The sequence below is a fragment of the Candoia aspera genome, chromosome 1 (genome assembly GCF_035149785.1).
Source record: "Candoia aspera isolate rCanAsp1 chromosome 1, rCanAsp1.hap2, whole genome shotgun sequence".
Taxonomy (NCBI): domain Eukaryota; kingdom Metazoa; phylum Chordata; class Lepidosauria; order Squamata; family Boidae; genus Candoia; species Candoia aspera.
In genome coordinates this window covers 282,534,362-282,549,868 of record NC_086153.1, presented here as the reverse complement: position 1 = coordinate 282,549,868, position 15,507 = coordinate 282,534,362, and the positions used below count along the sequence as shown (strand labels likewise).

The 15,507-nt window shown below is 38.0% G+C and overlaps 1 protein-coding gene across 1 annotated transcript in view; it reads left to right on the top strand.

Moving 5' to 3' along the window:
• Positions 1–733: 733 nt before the first annotated feature.
• EIF2AK4 (eukaryotic translation initiation factor 2 alpha kinase 4) overlaps positions 734–15,507 on the top strand; it is a 50,664-nt gene continuing 35,890 nt past the window's right edge. Inside the window, exons 1-9 of the mRNA XM_063289968.1 lie at positions 734–945; positions 3,728–3,843; positions 5,070–5,172; positions 8,294–8,467; positions 10,031–10,111; positions 11,102–11,250; positions 12,305–12,420; positions 13,592–13,749; positions 14,967–15,502. Coding sequence (XP_063146038.1) covers positions 784–945; positions 3,728–3,843; positions 5,070–5,172; positions 8,294–8,467; positions 10,031–10,111; positions 11,102–11,250; positions 12,305–12,420; positions 13,592–13,749; positions 14,967–15,502 — 1,595 coding nt within the window. The 5' untranslated portion in view covers positions 734–783. The remainder of the gene's footprint in view (positions 946–3,727; positions 3,844–5,069; positions 5,173–8,293; positions 8,468–10,030; positions 10,112–11,101; positions 11,251–12,304; positions 12,421–13,591; positions 13,750–14,966; positions 15,503–15,507) is intronic.

Genomic DNA, 15,507 nt, shown 5'->3' with positions numbered 1-15,507 from the left:
CGAACTCAGACTCTCTTCTGCCAGTCCAGACACTGTCCCAGAAGGCAGGCACAACTGGAAGCTGCAACTGCTAAATGAAGCCGGCAGCTGCCATGTCCAGGCCACGCTTTGGGTGGAAGGGAAGCAAATGGAGATGTGCCTGGTGGGACCCAAATTGGCTCATGAAATCCACCAGCCCCGGTGGCGCCCTATTTCCATTTCCAAACCACTCCGAAGGGAAACAGCATAGAACTTCCTTTAAGAAGGACATCCCGAAGGTGCGGGGCAGCAGCCTCTGTATTGAGGGTTAAGCTTAATAGATGATCTGGATGCGGAAAGTCCCATGCAGCCCAAGGTGGGGCTGCCCTCTTCAGCCACAAACACCTTGCAGTGCTGGGGAGGGGAAGTTGCACATAGGTGGGCTAAGGGCAAAAGTATAGGAATTAATGCACTTTAAATGCTCCAGAGATATAGATATCAGCCCTGCCTTTTCCTTCGGATTGAGGAACTTTATTCTATGTATATGAAGACACAGCTGTTCCCCCGGGGAGTGGGGACATCTTGGATAGAAATCGGAGGAAAATTAATCAATCAGCAAAGCAGCGCCAGCTCCGCTCCGGGTTTGTTTCCCCGCCATCGCAAGGGGCAGCACCGACCTTCGGTGGGGCCTACAGTGCAAGCAAGGCGGAAGAGCTGCGTGGCGCCGCCCCCAACAGTTCACGCGCCGTGGCACTAAACAAGGGCCCGGCGCGGGAGCGCTCGTGCTCGTTTCCTGGTCGCCGGGCTTGAATTGCTCGCGCTGAGATGGCCCATTTGAGTGGGGTCTTGCAGCCGAGACTCGAGGCGGCCGAAGTGATCGCGGAGCAACCGGAGAGTTACCAGCTCCGCCAAGAGAACGAGCTGCAGGTACTGGAGTCTATCTATGGGCGGGACTTCCAAGACCTGCGTCTCGGCCAGCCGTGGAAGGTAATACGAAGAGGCTAATCGGATTTCCTGTTGTCAGTGTTGTGCAGATAACGTATGCAAACTGGGAGTCGTCGCGGAAGCTTATGTAGATTTAGATTTACTATATTGATTTAAATACATTAAACGGATTTGAAGGAGGCCAGAAGTTCGGGTTTTTTGTTTTTTTTTGAGACTGAAGTTTTGGTCTTGTTTGCCTGACTCGCCCCAATCCTTGTTTTCACCCGTCCTTTCCTAAGGTTGTCTGCTTGAAAGCATTTGATATCTGAAGGTATGTTAACGACCTACACCTTTTGCATTCACACCCAGGATGGTTAAAAAAAGTCTGCCTTTAACTGTTCCATAATACATGCAAACAGCCTTCCCATGGAGTAGCATGGAATTTGAGTCCTATGGCAGCTGTGCCTTATTCTTGTGTATTTCTAACAGGGACCTATTTTGACCAGGTAGCATTCATTGTTTGTTACAAACCTATCTAGCCCATGCATTGGCTATTTCTGTCAATTGGAAGGAAGTAAATTACAATAGGACGGACTATCTAAAAATTAACAGCGTGGTGCAGTACGCTTGAGAGGCATGACTTAATTTCAAATAATGTGTCTATGTGTACATATACACACACAGAGATACATACACTAGCTAATTTTAATGGAGGCAATTTTTAACAATTATTTGTAGGGCAACAATTACTAAAACTTAATTAACTCCAAAAACAAGGGTATGGTTTTCTGTCCCTCACATTAAGTCTTTAATATAATTTTATAGTTTTAGTGTTTTGTCTGGCTGTAGTAGTATTCTTTTTATTGTTAGGAACCTCACTGAGATAATCTAATGAAGGTGCAATATGTAATTTTTGTAGAAAAATAAAATGGGATCACTGGGAATTCATTAAGGATTCATTCACAACCAGAGAAAATCTGAAGAACCTATACTATAGAATTTCTCAGTTATATGTTTCTGTGGTTTCCTAGAAATAGTTTGTCACATATTCATCTGACAAGTCATGTTATTGCATGCACTGACAATTGCAGGGATGAACATGTACACCCAGCCCCCTACGCACTTACTTTACCCCTTTCTTATTCTTGGCTGAAATAACAGGGAGAAAAATCTTAGTTTTGTGCTTAAATTCAAAAACTCACTTAACTGTGGAGTTCCGTTGGTAACTTTGGACCAGTACTCTTTAGCCCAGCTTACCATCTGGAGTTGTTAGAGGATAAAGCTAGGTGATACCCTCCCCCATGTAATCTATGTAAAGCTCCCAGGAAAAAGAATGGATGTTAATGTAATAAATTTGGTCTAGTGGCTAAGGTGCTGGGCTAGAAACCAGGAGTCTGTGAGTTCTAATCCCACTTTAGGCATGAAAGCTGGCTGGGTGACCTTGGGCCAGTCACTCTCCCTCAGCCCAACTCACCTCACAGGGTTGTTGTGCGGAAAAGAGGAGGAGGAAGGAGTATTACGTATGTTCCCCGCCTTGAGTTATTTATAAAAATATTAAAGGCAGGATAAAAATTAATGAAATAAATAAATCTCCATGCAACAGTCATTTAAAATGAAGGGATAAGAATATATTTTGTGTTCTAGCAACCACAGATATAACAATTATACATCCTTAGTTATACCTCCTGAATTAAAAAAAAAAATAGCATAGGAAATTGTGTGTAATTTTTGTGCCAATCCTAATATTTATTTATTTAATTAATTTTCTATCCTGCCTTTATTATTTTTATAAATAACTCAAGGCAGCGAACATACCTGATACTCCTTTCTCCTCCTATTTTCCCCACAACAACCACCCTGTGAGGTGGGTTGGGCTGAGAGAGAGTGACTGGCCCAAGGTCACCCAACCAACTTTCATGCCTAAGGTGGGACTAGAACTCTTATTCCTTTAACAGTGTTGTAAAATATTTGGCAATATTTTTTTAACAAGTCAGCTGTATGATAGTTTCCAGCCAATTATCTTCACAAAAAAACTCTCCTGCTTTCTTCTCTGGTATTAATCACTTGAGATTAATTAATTTTAGATTTTACATAGCACATGGCTAAGCCTAGAGAAACTTAATGGGACACTAGGATTATCACCAACAAGGTGAGTTTTTTCTAGTGTGCCTTATGTCATGTCTCCTTCTTTTTCCTTCTTGAATTTAGTTTGAGATACATGAGAAAAAAGGTGAAAGGTCCCCTGTGCTAGCACCGAGTCATGTCTGACCCTTTGGGGGGATGCTGCTTTCTTAGTGATGTTTTCTTGGCAGACTATAGAGCAGGGTGGTTTGCCATTGCCTTCCCCAGTCGTCACCTTCCCCAGAAAGCTGGGTACTCATTTTACCGACCTCGGAAGGATGGAAGGCTGAGATGAGTATCAAATTATTTCTTAATATCACTAACCTTTTATCAAAATGAGCAAGTAAGATAATAAGTATCAAAGGGAATTGTTTTTTCTTTTCCCAAGTGCTGCTGCTAAACTGAAGCCTTTTGTGAACATTAAAAGAAAAAAAAATCAACAACTTACTTCACCCATGGGTAAATTAAGCATAATTAGCAGGGTTATTACTTCCCCAAAGACTATGCTTTTCCCCAAGACATTTATTTATGACACTTGATACAATCTTTCCTTACTTAAAGTTCTTTCATGTATTTTGTTTGTAATTTCCCTTGAATACAAATTCTGCATACCAGGAAAATAAAAATTTTGAATCCATTCTTGTCAGATAGGAAGTCTTTGAGGGTTTGGTTGAGCCCAGTTTCTTATTAACTTTCTGATTTTTTTTTCCCCGTAATGTTGTAGATACGACCGTCTCCTGAAATCAATCTAGTCTTGCGACCTCAGGGCTTAACTGGTGACCATGAAGTCTATGCCAAAGTTGACTTATGGGTCAAGTGTCCCCAAACCTATCCTGATATGTGAGTAAATACCGAATCTATTTTATTCTTTTTCTGAATTTAAAAAACAAACAAAATTTTCTGAAAAATCTGGACATACCATAGGAATTCATATGGATGAATGAGAGGATGCTTAATTGAGGAACCATGTATGGGGATGCAGAGCAGTCTGGATCAAGGGCAAATATTCTTTGTCCTCCAGATTATTTGAAATATAGTTCTTATTTTCCTTTGTCATTACTCATTGTTCATGCAGGCAGGGTCTGGTGTGGCTTGGAGTCTAAAACATCTAGACAAACCAGATGGCATCTCCCTGACATTGTTAGAGGATAGCAATCTGTTTTGTACATGATTGCATTCTTTTGAATGACCGTGTTTTCTGCCCAAAGATATTTATTTTTATTTTATTTTAAATATCAAATTTATTCACCGCCCATCTCAGAGAGTGACTCTGGGTGATTCTTTTGTTTATATACATGCAAGATGTATCAATGGCTCAGAGTAGCTTTTATCAAGTTAAGGTGGTATGTCATCTACAATCCAAATTAGAGAATACGGTTTTAGCATCAAAGATTCAGGAACTTGTGACTTCTAGAATGGTATAATCCCATTTATATGACAGTATTTCAATTCTTGCAGAATGTAGTTACATAGATGCTTGAAGCTTCTAACATTGACATGTATCACTTTTACTGCTGGCTGTTACATTTGCAGGTTTAATTAAAAATGCTCTAGTGGTTTTCAAAGCCCTAAACAATTGGCTGTCAATTTGCCTGTAAGAATATCTGCATTCATATGACTCTGCCTGGGACTTCAAGCGTAAAAACACTGTGAGGCAACTTTATAAATATTTACTGGTGGACATCAGCAACAGAGCTTTCTCAGTGTTGCTTGGTATTTTTAGAATTTGGGCTCAAGAAATGGCTGACTTTACAATAGTTCTTTAGAAAGTGTTTAACCTAGAGTTCTTTGATTTAAGATTAACTTTTTAATGTTTTATATTGCTTGTTAGCTGTTTAAATTAATGAGTGTGGTATGTGCTTTTGAAATGTGTAAATACACTTTTATTATGATTATGTTTTATTGTGTTTATGTAAGCACTTTGAAGTAAAAGGTGGCCCACTGGTCTTTTAAATTAATTAGACAGTATATTTTTCATGATTTATTGGGAGTAATAGTGTTGTGGTCTAACGTGGGTAACGCCTTGTAAAATTCGCCTTCTAGTGATTTGTTCCTCTTCCCTCTAGTGTTCCAGAAATTGAACTTAAAAATGTAAAAGGATTATCAAATGAAAATATAAACCTGTTAAAATCCAAACTAGAAGTATTAGCAAAAGACCGTTGTGGAGAGGTAAGTGTGTTAATTTAACTCTAGATGTTAAGCATCTCCCCTCTTTTGGGGGAGATGGGCAGTAATTAAATTTGAATAATAAATAAATTAAAAAAAACATTTTTGATATTACTTTTGAGGTTTCAGATGGAATATAGCATACTGTGTGTGTGTGTGTGTGTGTGTGTGTGTTTATTGTGACAATGCGTGTATTTGGTATGTTACTATTTATAACTTTTTTACCAGCTGAGTAAGAACAGAATTATTTTCTTTTTCTGTAATTTCTGTTAGGTGAAAAGTCTGTATCAGAAGCATTCAGAATCTGTGTTGCAGATTATGAACTGGTGGTCCTTCACACCATGTGTACTAACAACGTTATCTTTACTCCCTAAGCAACCTGAAGATCAGCTTTGCTTCTAATAGCTGCTTCTGTAATGCTGGGATCTTCAGACCATGCCATTTCTTCCTATAAATCATGACCAGATGTGTGTCATCTTGCTGGAATGACTTTTCTTACTGCTGCGCTGTGGCACTCTTTTTCCTAAAGGAGTTACCTAGGTGCTTACAAGCCAAGATAAACCATTAAATTGTATTTTTACTTCTATTTATTTATTGCACATCTATACTGTTGTTATTAAAAAAAAACTCTCTGTGGTCTTCAGTCAAAGAAAACTACAAAGGACAATATCATTGCAATATCATAATAATAAAAACAAAACAGTAATGAAATGAAAACCCATAAAATTAAATAAAGATAAAAATAGACGACTGTAAGTACCAAACCCACTGTAGTAATAGCAGCACAACAGCTGAAGAGCCCTACATAAAATTCTGTTTTAACAGCCTGAGGGAATGAAGTTAGGGTAGGTGCCAACCTTTGGAAGGAGGGTGTTTTATAGTTATTATTTAACTTCTACATAACTTGTTTTTTTTGTGTTTTTTTGATATCCTTGTGTTACTTTTTATCATGTGTCATTAGAGGTTTTTCAAAATCTCTTTGATTGCTTTGTGAGCTCTCATTGTTTGGGAGAGATAGTTAACAGGTATATGAGTGTTTAATATAAAATTGTCACAGAATGTTAACAGGGTCTCATTATTAGAGTTGGCAGTACACCATTGATGCTGGGATAGGTGGTAGCATCTAGTTACCCTCAGTAAGCTCAATGAGGGTAAATTGGATGGGAGACACACAAACACACACCCTGAGCTACAAGAGCTGTAGGTTAGACGGGAAGTTGAAAAAACATCCCAGAAGAAGCAATGACACATCACATATATAATGTTCCCCCAAAAACTATATGAACATGTCTGTGAAAACACCAGAAGCTAGGCTTGTCTTGAAGGAGACATAACCCTGGTGGCAGCAAGCCTTCTCTTCAAGGATAAAGAATTCTTTAGAATGTAAGAATTTCTGAATGAACTGCCTGTAACACTATGTGCTATTGTTACCTGCCCTTCAGTACCAGGTCAGAATATGATTTTTACTCTCTCAGTTGAGACTTAGTTGCAGCCTAATCATGTCATTTCTCTCTTAAATGCTTGCTTTTCAGTGTAACTTGTTTGTTAGTGTGTGTTTTAAAGTAATTTAGTGCTTCTTTTACTTGGTTTTATCCCTTTATCTTGTTTTTATGCATTGCAACTCACCATGAGATAATAATTGTTACCATCCTTCAATAAATGAGAATGCATAGGTGCAAATGAGTTCTAGAATGTTGCTACAGCACGTGGAGGAAACTTGTCTAATTAAGTACTATCTGGATAGCTCCTATTTTCCCAAAACAGAAGATCTTGTTTTATTGTTTGATGAGTTACATACTGTATATTACTTTCCAGCAACAGTGTGCCTAATAAAGTACAGCAGAAATGTGTGTGTTTGTGTGCCTTTGAGTCAATGTTGACTCCTGGCAACTGTCTGGACAAATCCCTGCAGTTTTCTTAGCAAGATTTTTCAAGTGGTTTGCCATTGCCTCCTTCCTTGGGCTGAAAGAGAGCAACTGGCCCAAGGTTACCCAGCTGGCTTTGTGCCTAAGACAGACTAGAACTCACATTCTCCCAGTTTCTAGCCTGGTGCCTTAACCACTATGCCAAACTGGCTCTAGAGCAGAAATGGGCATGAATAAACTGAATGATTGGTCCCCATATTTTTTTTGCAGCCAGTTAAATGTAACAAAGTTACATTTATCACTTTCTAAAGTTACAGATGTAATTTAGACCTGAGTAGAAAGAAACCTAGATATGTACAGTAATTATGACTATTATATCTTCTGCCACAAGAAACACAAGGGTTAATTTTGAACTTGGTACATCTTGATTATCTATTCAAAGCAGAAATGATATCTTTACAAGGATATGAATGTGCATTTAAATTTCATTTCTAAGGTGAACTCTATAGTTAAATTAATGAGATAGATCAATACAAAGTTCTTTTTTTGACTTATGATTAGTGTTTACAGTATCATCTTCAATTGCTTGCATTGACAGTATTAGGTTATGGGTAGTCCTCACTGAATAACCGTTCATTTAGCAGTCATCCAGAGTTATGATGGTTCTGAAAAAAACTGACTTATGACTGTTCCTCAGGCTTATGACTGTCGCAGCATCCCTGTGGTCCTGTGATCACGATTCAGGTGCTTGGCAACTGTCACACTTTATGACAGTCACAGTGTCCCCTGGTTACAAGTTTGTCATTTTTGACCTTCCTAGCCAGCTTCCAATAAGCAAAATTAATAGAGAACCACATGATTTGCTTAACAACCATGTGGTTCACTTAACAACTGCTGCAAAAATGGTTGTAAAATTGGGTCCAGATTCGCTTAATGACTGCATCACTTAGTGACCTAAATTCTGGTCCCTATTGTGGTTGCTAAGCAATGACTACCTGTAATGGCTTTAACTAGCAGGATTTAGAACTATAATGCATTTAGAAACAATGTATTATGCCTTACCACCAAGGTACGCATTCAACAGAAATATTTATGATTTTCAGTGCTGAGATGGGACACTGTCTTCTGAAGCCAAGTTTAGTTGAGACTGATGCTGGTTTAGTTATTTAGCTTAAAAGGAAAAAGTCAAAATCAGTTGTGTTTTGTTGAAGGCTGTGGTGTTGAAGAGTTTAGATTTTATTTTTGTCTTTCCTCCCTAGGTGATGATATTTGAGCTGGCAGAATATATACAGTCATTTCTCAGTGACTACAATAAACCCCCTTCAAAATCTTTCCATGAAGAAATGCTAAAGAATCAACAAAAGGAACAGGAAAGATTAGCCAAGGAAGAACAGCAGAGAATTCAAGACCTGAAGAAAAAAGAAGAACAGATGGTGAGAATATTTTAATATTTTTTTCCTGACCATCTTACTCATATCATTTCTGTTCATCTGAACAGGAAAAAAAGTCCATGGCTACAATTAGTTAGGTAGGTAGGTAGGTAGGTAGGTAGGTAGGTAGGTAGATAGATAGATAGATAGATAGATAGATAGATAGATAGATAGATATATTTCAAATTTAGTCACCACCCATCTCACTCAAAGAGTGACTCTGGGCAGTTTACAATAAAACTAGAATAAATAAAGATTACTTTATATGTGTATTATTAATAATAACTTACTTTTACATCACTCTTCCAAAGGAGAAAGGACTATACAGATATAAATACACACACAATTTGGTAATAGCCATCAACAATAAAACAAATTCCCATAAAGTAATTCAATAAAAAAGTGGGAGTACAAGCATTTAAAATGTTAAATGAAAAAGCAGCCTGGTTCTTCACTGCAAAATGTTCTCAAGGTTGTTCCAATATGACATGTTCCAAAATATGTAACAACTGATCTGTGTTCCATCCTGCCCCTTTCTTGGCCCAGCATTTTAACACTAACACACACACACACACACAGGCATTGAATCATCCTGTTCTAATATATAGTCCAACAGTTAATTGAAGAACCAATTTTCAACTGATGCCCAAAACTAGCTTAATTGGTACCCATCTGATCTTTAGGGAAAGGGTCTTCCTCAGCTGAGATATCACTGTTGAGTAGCTCCTATTCAAAATTTTGGAAGCCAGAATTTTGTTAATGGGCCATCCCAGCAGATTAAAAATCATGGGCAGAATAATATAGGGAAATTGTTCATTTTTATAACTAGACAATAAATCATTTAAGGCCTTATTCATAAAAATACGTTAAATTTATCTTGTAGACATAGGGTACTATGGAGGGCAAGCATAGTGTAGCATGTACAGCATAGCAGACTAGGGGGATGCAGACTCTCTTTTACAAAAGATGGAAAATGTGCTAAATGGCTATTCTGGGGTGCAGTAGCAATCCAGCTGTATAAGCATTCTTCATCATCCCCACTACCACAAGTCATCTTTCCTGTGGTTGGCCATATTCATTCTGCCATCTCTTAAATCAGCTTTCCGGTTGAAATCAATGGGATAAAAAATTATCATTTCAGCTTGTCACTCTGTAAATACCTTTATATAAGTAGACTTGTCCTGACTATAGTCCATTTGTGGCTGAAGTTGCATTAGAATCTACAACACAGTCCATTGGTTCATCTGGATTATGTCTGTTGTAGTCTCTTTTGGTGATTTAAGGAGGATGAATTTTGGAATTTAAGATAGGACAAAACACCATTCCCTGCATAATTTCTGTAGCATTGGTCTAACATATATATTGCAGATATTTTTTTTCCAGTCAGATAACTCTGTTTCCATAGTGTAATTTCCCTCCAACCTTTGCCAACAGTACAATTATTACTAGGCAAATTGTATCATTTTTAGTAGTAGTTAAACATGCTAAAAAAATTTAAGAAATCTTTTAAACTCTTTAGTAAAAAAAAAGAGATCATTTTACAGCATATCAATGAATTTATTCCAGCACCGTGAAATTCTTGATGAAATTCAGAGAAGGGAAGAAGAAAAAAGAGAAGAAAGAAAAAGGAAAGAAATAGCAAAACAGGTATCATAAAAATATTTCTGTATTAGCAGAGTATAAGCAGTATGTGTATCAGCCACTTTTTTCATCATTAGAATTCTTTATGAGCTTCTTGATCCAGTTTTGGAGGCTGCAGGCCATAAACAACACTAGTATTCTTTAGAAAGATTGTAGGCATACCTCTCCTTTGCTTTCACCCTAGGAAGGTTTTTGTGAGGCAGTTCATTCTCCCAAATCGAAAACATCCCCCAAAGAAGCTTAAGATTAGATGGGAGCATTGGATCTCCATGGCTTGTTTGTTGCTACATATCATCAGGGAATTCTCAGAGCTGCTGATCTGTAAGGGAACGATTACCTAGGTCAGTGTTTTTTCAAACTTGGCAACTTTGGCTAGGGAATTCTGGGAGTGGTCCACACATCTTAAAGTAGCCAAGTTTGAAAAACGCTGACCTAGGTTCTCTCTGGACCTAGACCTCTGTGGATGTGGGAGTGACAGACTTGCTTGCATCTCTCTCTTTCAAACAGCACAGGAGTAGAGTAGGCAGAAGGGGAGTTAATAGGGATTGAGGAGAGCAGGAGATGTCTGCTTTGGTATTCTTGCCATAGGTTGATACATACCAAACTTAGTACTGCGGGTTTTACCAGTGCAAACACCATATTGCTCCCCTTTTCTAATGGCTACAAATATGTTTGACATAAATTACTCTCAGGCTTACATGTGGCAAGCTTATACAGCGCTGAAAATAATTTTGGATTGCACTCAGCAGAGTTTTGCATGCAAAGAGCAGCATAGAATAAAGGTCTCTGACTGTTGCCTCAGGTTGCAAGCTTGCATTGTCAATGCTGACTTATAGTGAGGAAAATAATATTCAGTTAAGAGGACATTGATCATCCTTCAACCCCCTCCCCCCCCAAGTGGAGCTCCAGTCAGGAGCCCATCTACTTACTTACTTAAAAGATTTGAGTACACTAATGAGATTCACTTTCCCTTCCTTTTTCCTCCTACCTTTCCAGGAACGTTTGGGTAATGCCACTCAGACAAGGCAGGACGCTTCTACTGTTCAAGATGTTGCAGGGAACAAAATGACTGTCAGCTTAACAGTTGGTGCTACAGATCATGTAGGGAACAATAAATACCGTGCAAATTCCACAGGACGTTCGAAGTATGTATTACTCTATCAGAAGGGATTGGAATATTTTAAGAGAATTGATTGCTTTCACTCATGACATTTTGGAAGTTCTTGCTTTTTGTAGATGCTCATGTCGTTTTGAATGGCATACACATGTGTGAAAATTAACAAAGGGACAAAAAAAAAGAATATTGCATGCTCTTACAATTACAAAAAGATTAATATTGTAAGGCTGGACAAATACTTGTTTTCCGTCAGACAGAATGAATGTGCTGAAGAATTCTCTCTTTGTTGAATAAGTATTCAATTGCCAGGGGTCTTAGACTTCTTAGAAATTGGCCTATGCCATTGGATATGTTTAATTTTCTACTTTAACTTTTAAAAAGAGAAACAACTGACTTAAATATAGTCAAACTTCAATTTTACAGACCCCCTATAGTGGACTTGGGATGCAGCAAAAAAAAATCTAAATTCAGACAGTAACATCAAATGATAGACTTGTCCATTGTTGGGCAAATCAGTCTGAACAACGTTCAAATATTTAATGCAAATTATGTAACTCTCTTCTAATTTATGTAAAAGTTATATAAATTGCTAACCTTTAATTCATTATGTAAACTCAGAGTTCATAGATCTTTAGCTTTAATTGACCTCCCCACTTCCCAGGAGGTCCATGAAGCTGAGGGCATACTGTATAAATAAATGAATTGAATGGTATGATAGGAACATATATGTAAACAATTGATGAATGAAAGTGATGAATATCCATGAAAATTCTTCCTCACTTACCTTGTTCTTTCAAATACATATACATTTTCTAAAGAGCAAGATACGATTTGCTTTCTCCTGCTGCAAATGAACAGCTCTTTTCTGCTTTATAATAGTTTAGCTGAAATTAGAAATAAACCAAGTTTGATGGAAGTACATCAATTTGCCGTTAGTACTACACACTTAAACTAATATTTTGGCTGCCTTCTCAGTGAATTGAATGGCTGTTAATACACACACACACACAGAGTGACACATACAGATATGCATACATACAAATGTATCTCCAAACAAAATAATGTTGATGTTGGCTGTATAGGAGAGAGCGTCAGTATTCTAGCTGCAGCAGTGAAGAGTCTCCAGGGACATGTGAAATTTTGAACTTCCACAGCAGTGCAAATAGTCAGCTTAAAGTGCACAAAGGAAAGTGTATAGGTAAGTTGAACATAAATATATTAGCAATGCAAAAATATATTATTGTGTTTGTTCTTCCATTTCATTCAAAAAGAAAACATCCTACATGTACTTGAAAGAGGGAAGCTGAGAAGCCCCATTTTGTGATCTGGTGTTTATTTGACAGTTCAAAGGATCCAATCCATTCATCTTTTATCTTTAAGCATTGTTAAATGTTACAAAAGGTAAACCTGCCAACTATACATTATTTCCACTTCTGTGAGCTTTGTACCATTGTTCACATCAAATTAGGCCAACAGGGCTTTGATTCTTCCACAGAGTGGAACCTGTGCTGGGTATGGAATAGCAGTGATAACAGATGTATGGAGGAGAGAAACCCTGGGGTGTGATTAATGCTGTGCCGGTCAATCTGTTGTGCAGCTCCTTCAGCTGAAGCGACAAGCCACTTTTGACGCTGAATAGTAGTATGGTGCCTTTTATGATGGAAACAGTTGTGAGAATAACAGTTTCTCTATCACAGTGTTTCTCAACCTTGGCAACTTTAAGACATGTGGACTTCAACTCCCAGAATTCCCCAGCCAGCAAGGAGTTGAAGTCCACATGTCTTAAAGTTGCCAAGGTTGAGAAACACTACTCTATCATGTATGTGTGGCCTTTGGGGGATTGTGAATATTAAAATCTCTTTATTATTTCCCCTTCCATATGAGAGATGGTCAAAATGCCGCACTTTAAGCCTACCAAAAGAATGTTGAAGATTTTTACTCATTTTGAACACAACCAACACCCTACCTCACCCCAGTGTATTTAAAACAATGGCAATAGAAGGAGAAAGGGCATACCAAACAGAACTTAGAAAATGTCTAATTTATTATGAACTTGGAATCTATAAGAATATTTGCGTCAGTAACTAATATCTTTATCTGTGTAAAGATAAAGATATTAGACAAGGCAGTGGTCATAAGAACCCAATACATTGAACAAATTGGGGTATCCTGTAAGGGAGATTCATATATCTGATTACTGACCCCTTCTATTATCACATATGTATTTTATTTCTCTATTTTTATTTTATTTTATTTTTGGAATTAGGCTGTGTATTGTATTGCATTTTATTAATCTTACTTTATTGATAAGGTCACAGGAATAATCAATTAATAAACTACTACTACTTTATCTGTATTTATACCTAAAGACAAGGATGAACAACTTGGTAAATCAATCTACAACGCTTTAGATATTTGTTCTGGCAACTTTGTCCAAGTGCATGAATGGGTACTTCAGTGGCAAAAGAAAATGGGAAAATTTCTCACGAGTCAAGAAAAGGAAAAGGTTGAAAAATGCAAAAAACAGGTAATACTTGTATGTGTGTGTTTTATTAGGCCTTGCTGCCCCTTTGATTTTTGCATTGTGCAATTGCTACTTGAAAATTATAATTGAACATCAGGTACTTGTGATGTGCTGTATAAAACCAGAACTAAACTGGTACCAGTAAAGGTAAAGGTTCCCGTTTAGTCGTGTCTGACGCTAGGGGGTGGTGCTCATCTCCATTTCATGGCCAAAGAGCCAGTGTTGTCCGAAGACACATCCGCAGTCATGTGGCCAGCATGACAGTCACAGAATGCTGTTGCCTTCCCTCCAAAATGGTACCTATTTATCTACTCGCATTTACATGCTTTCAAATGGCTAGGTTGGCAAGAGCTGGGGCGAGTGCAGGAGCTCACTCTGTCACATGGTGCTTGGGTCTCAAACCACCGAACTTGCAACCTTCCGGTCAACGTGCCTGGCGTCTTAACCACTGAGCCACCATGTCCTCCAAACTGATACCAGTAGTGCATCTAAAAACCTTCATGGGTACTTTGGAACATATGTACATACGTAATTACTTTTGCAGAGACTGTCTGTTAATGTCTTACAAATGTGTGAAGTGAGATAAGTCAGTGTTCCCCCAACCTGTAGTCCTGTAGATGCCTTGATTCTGTGAGAATTCACAGCACAAGTGAAAGGCATTGGACTGAGCAGGGTTAACATAGATTTCCAGTACTAATTTGTAAGCATTTCAACAAAACAGGCACATGCTGTGTTATTTTAGTCATTAGGATTTTGCATGCTTTGAAAATGATTCAAAAGTGGTGTTTTGCACTCATACAAATGTGTGTGCATGCTATCTCTCTGCTATTCATTAGAGTGGTCTCTCTTTTTTTCAGGCTTCCAGGTGAGCATGAAAATTGTGCAGCTGCTTTAAGGAGTCAACTCATTAATTCAACCCTTTAAAAAGTGCCCTGCTTGCTTCTTCTGAATAATTTTTGAACCTTGCACAGCCCTAAGGGTCATCCCTATAATCCATTTCTTCCATGATTCAGATCTTAATAAAATGTTCTGTGCAAAAATGAAAAAATAGGTTGGACACATGATTAAAAGCATACAGATGTCTTTTATCCTGCTTCCTCAGTTGACTCAGTGGGGTTCAGTTGACGTGTACAGTACCTTGTATGGAAGACATCTTCAGTGATGATACTGCTTTCATAATCTGTTCAGTACTAATTGAAATGTTTGTTTCCTTTCAACAGATACAGGGAGCAGAAGCAGAATTCAATTCTCTGATGAAATTAAACCATCCTAACATAGTCCATTACCTATCTATGACCTTTAAAGAGCACAGTGACTCAATTGTAGTACACATATTGGTGGAACACATCAATGGATCTAACCTTTCTGTGTACTTGGACAGAGAGATCCCGCTTCCCCTTGATCAGATGCGCCATTACACAACCCAACTTTTGTCAGCTCTTGACTACTTACATAGTAATTCAGTGGTACACAAGGTTTTGAGTGTATCCAGCATTCTGGTAGATACTGAAGGAACTATCAAGGTAACTGACTATAGTATTTCCAAACGGTTGGCAGAAATCTGTAAAGAAGATGTTTTTGAGCAAACCAAGGTCCGATTTAGTGAGGACGCCTTACCAAACAAACCAGGCAAAAAAGGAGACATATGGAGATTGGGTTTGATGTTGCTTGCTCTCAGCCAAGGACGGCTAACCAAGGAATATCCAGTCACAATTCCAAATGATTTGCCTGATGATTTCCAAGACTTTTTGAAAAAGTATG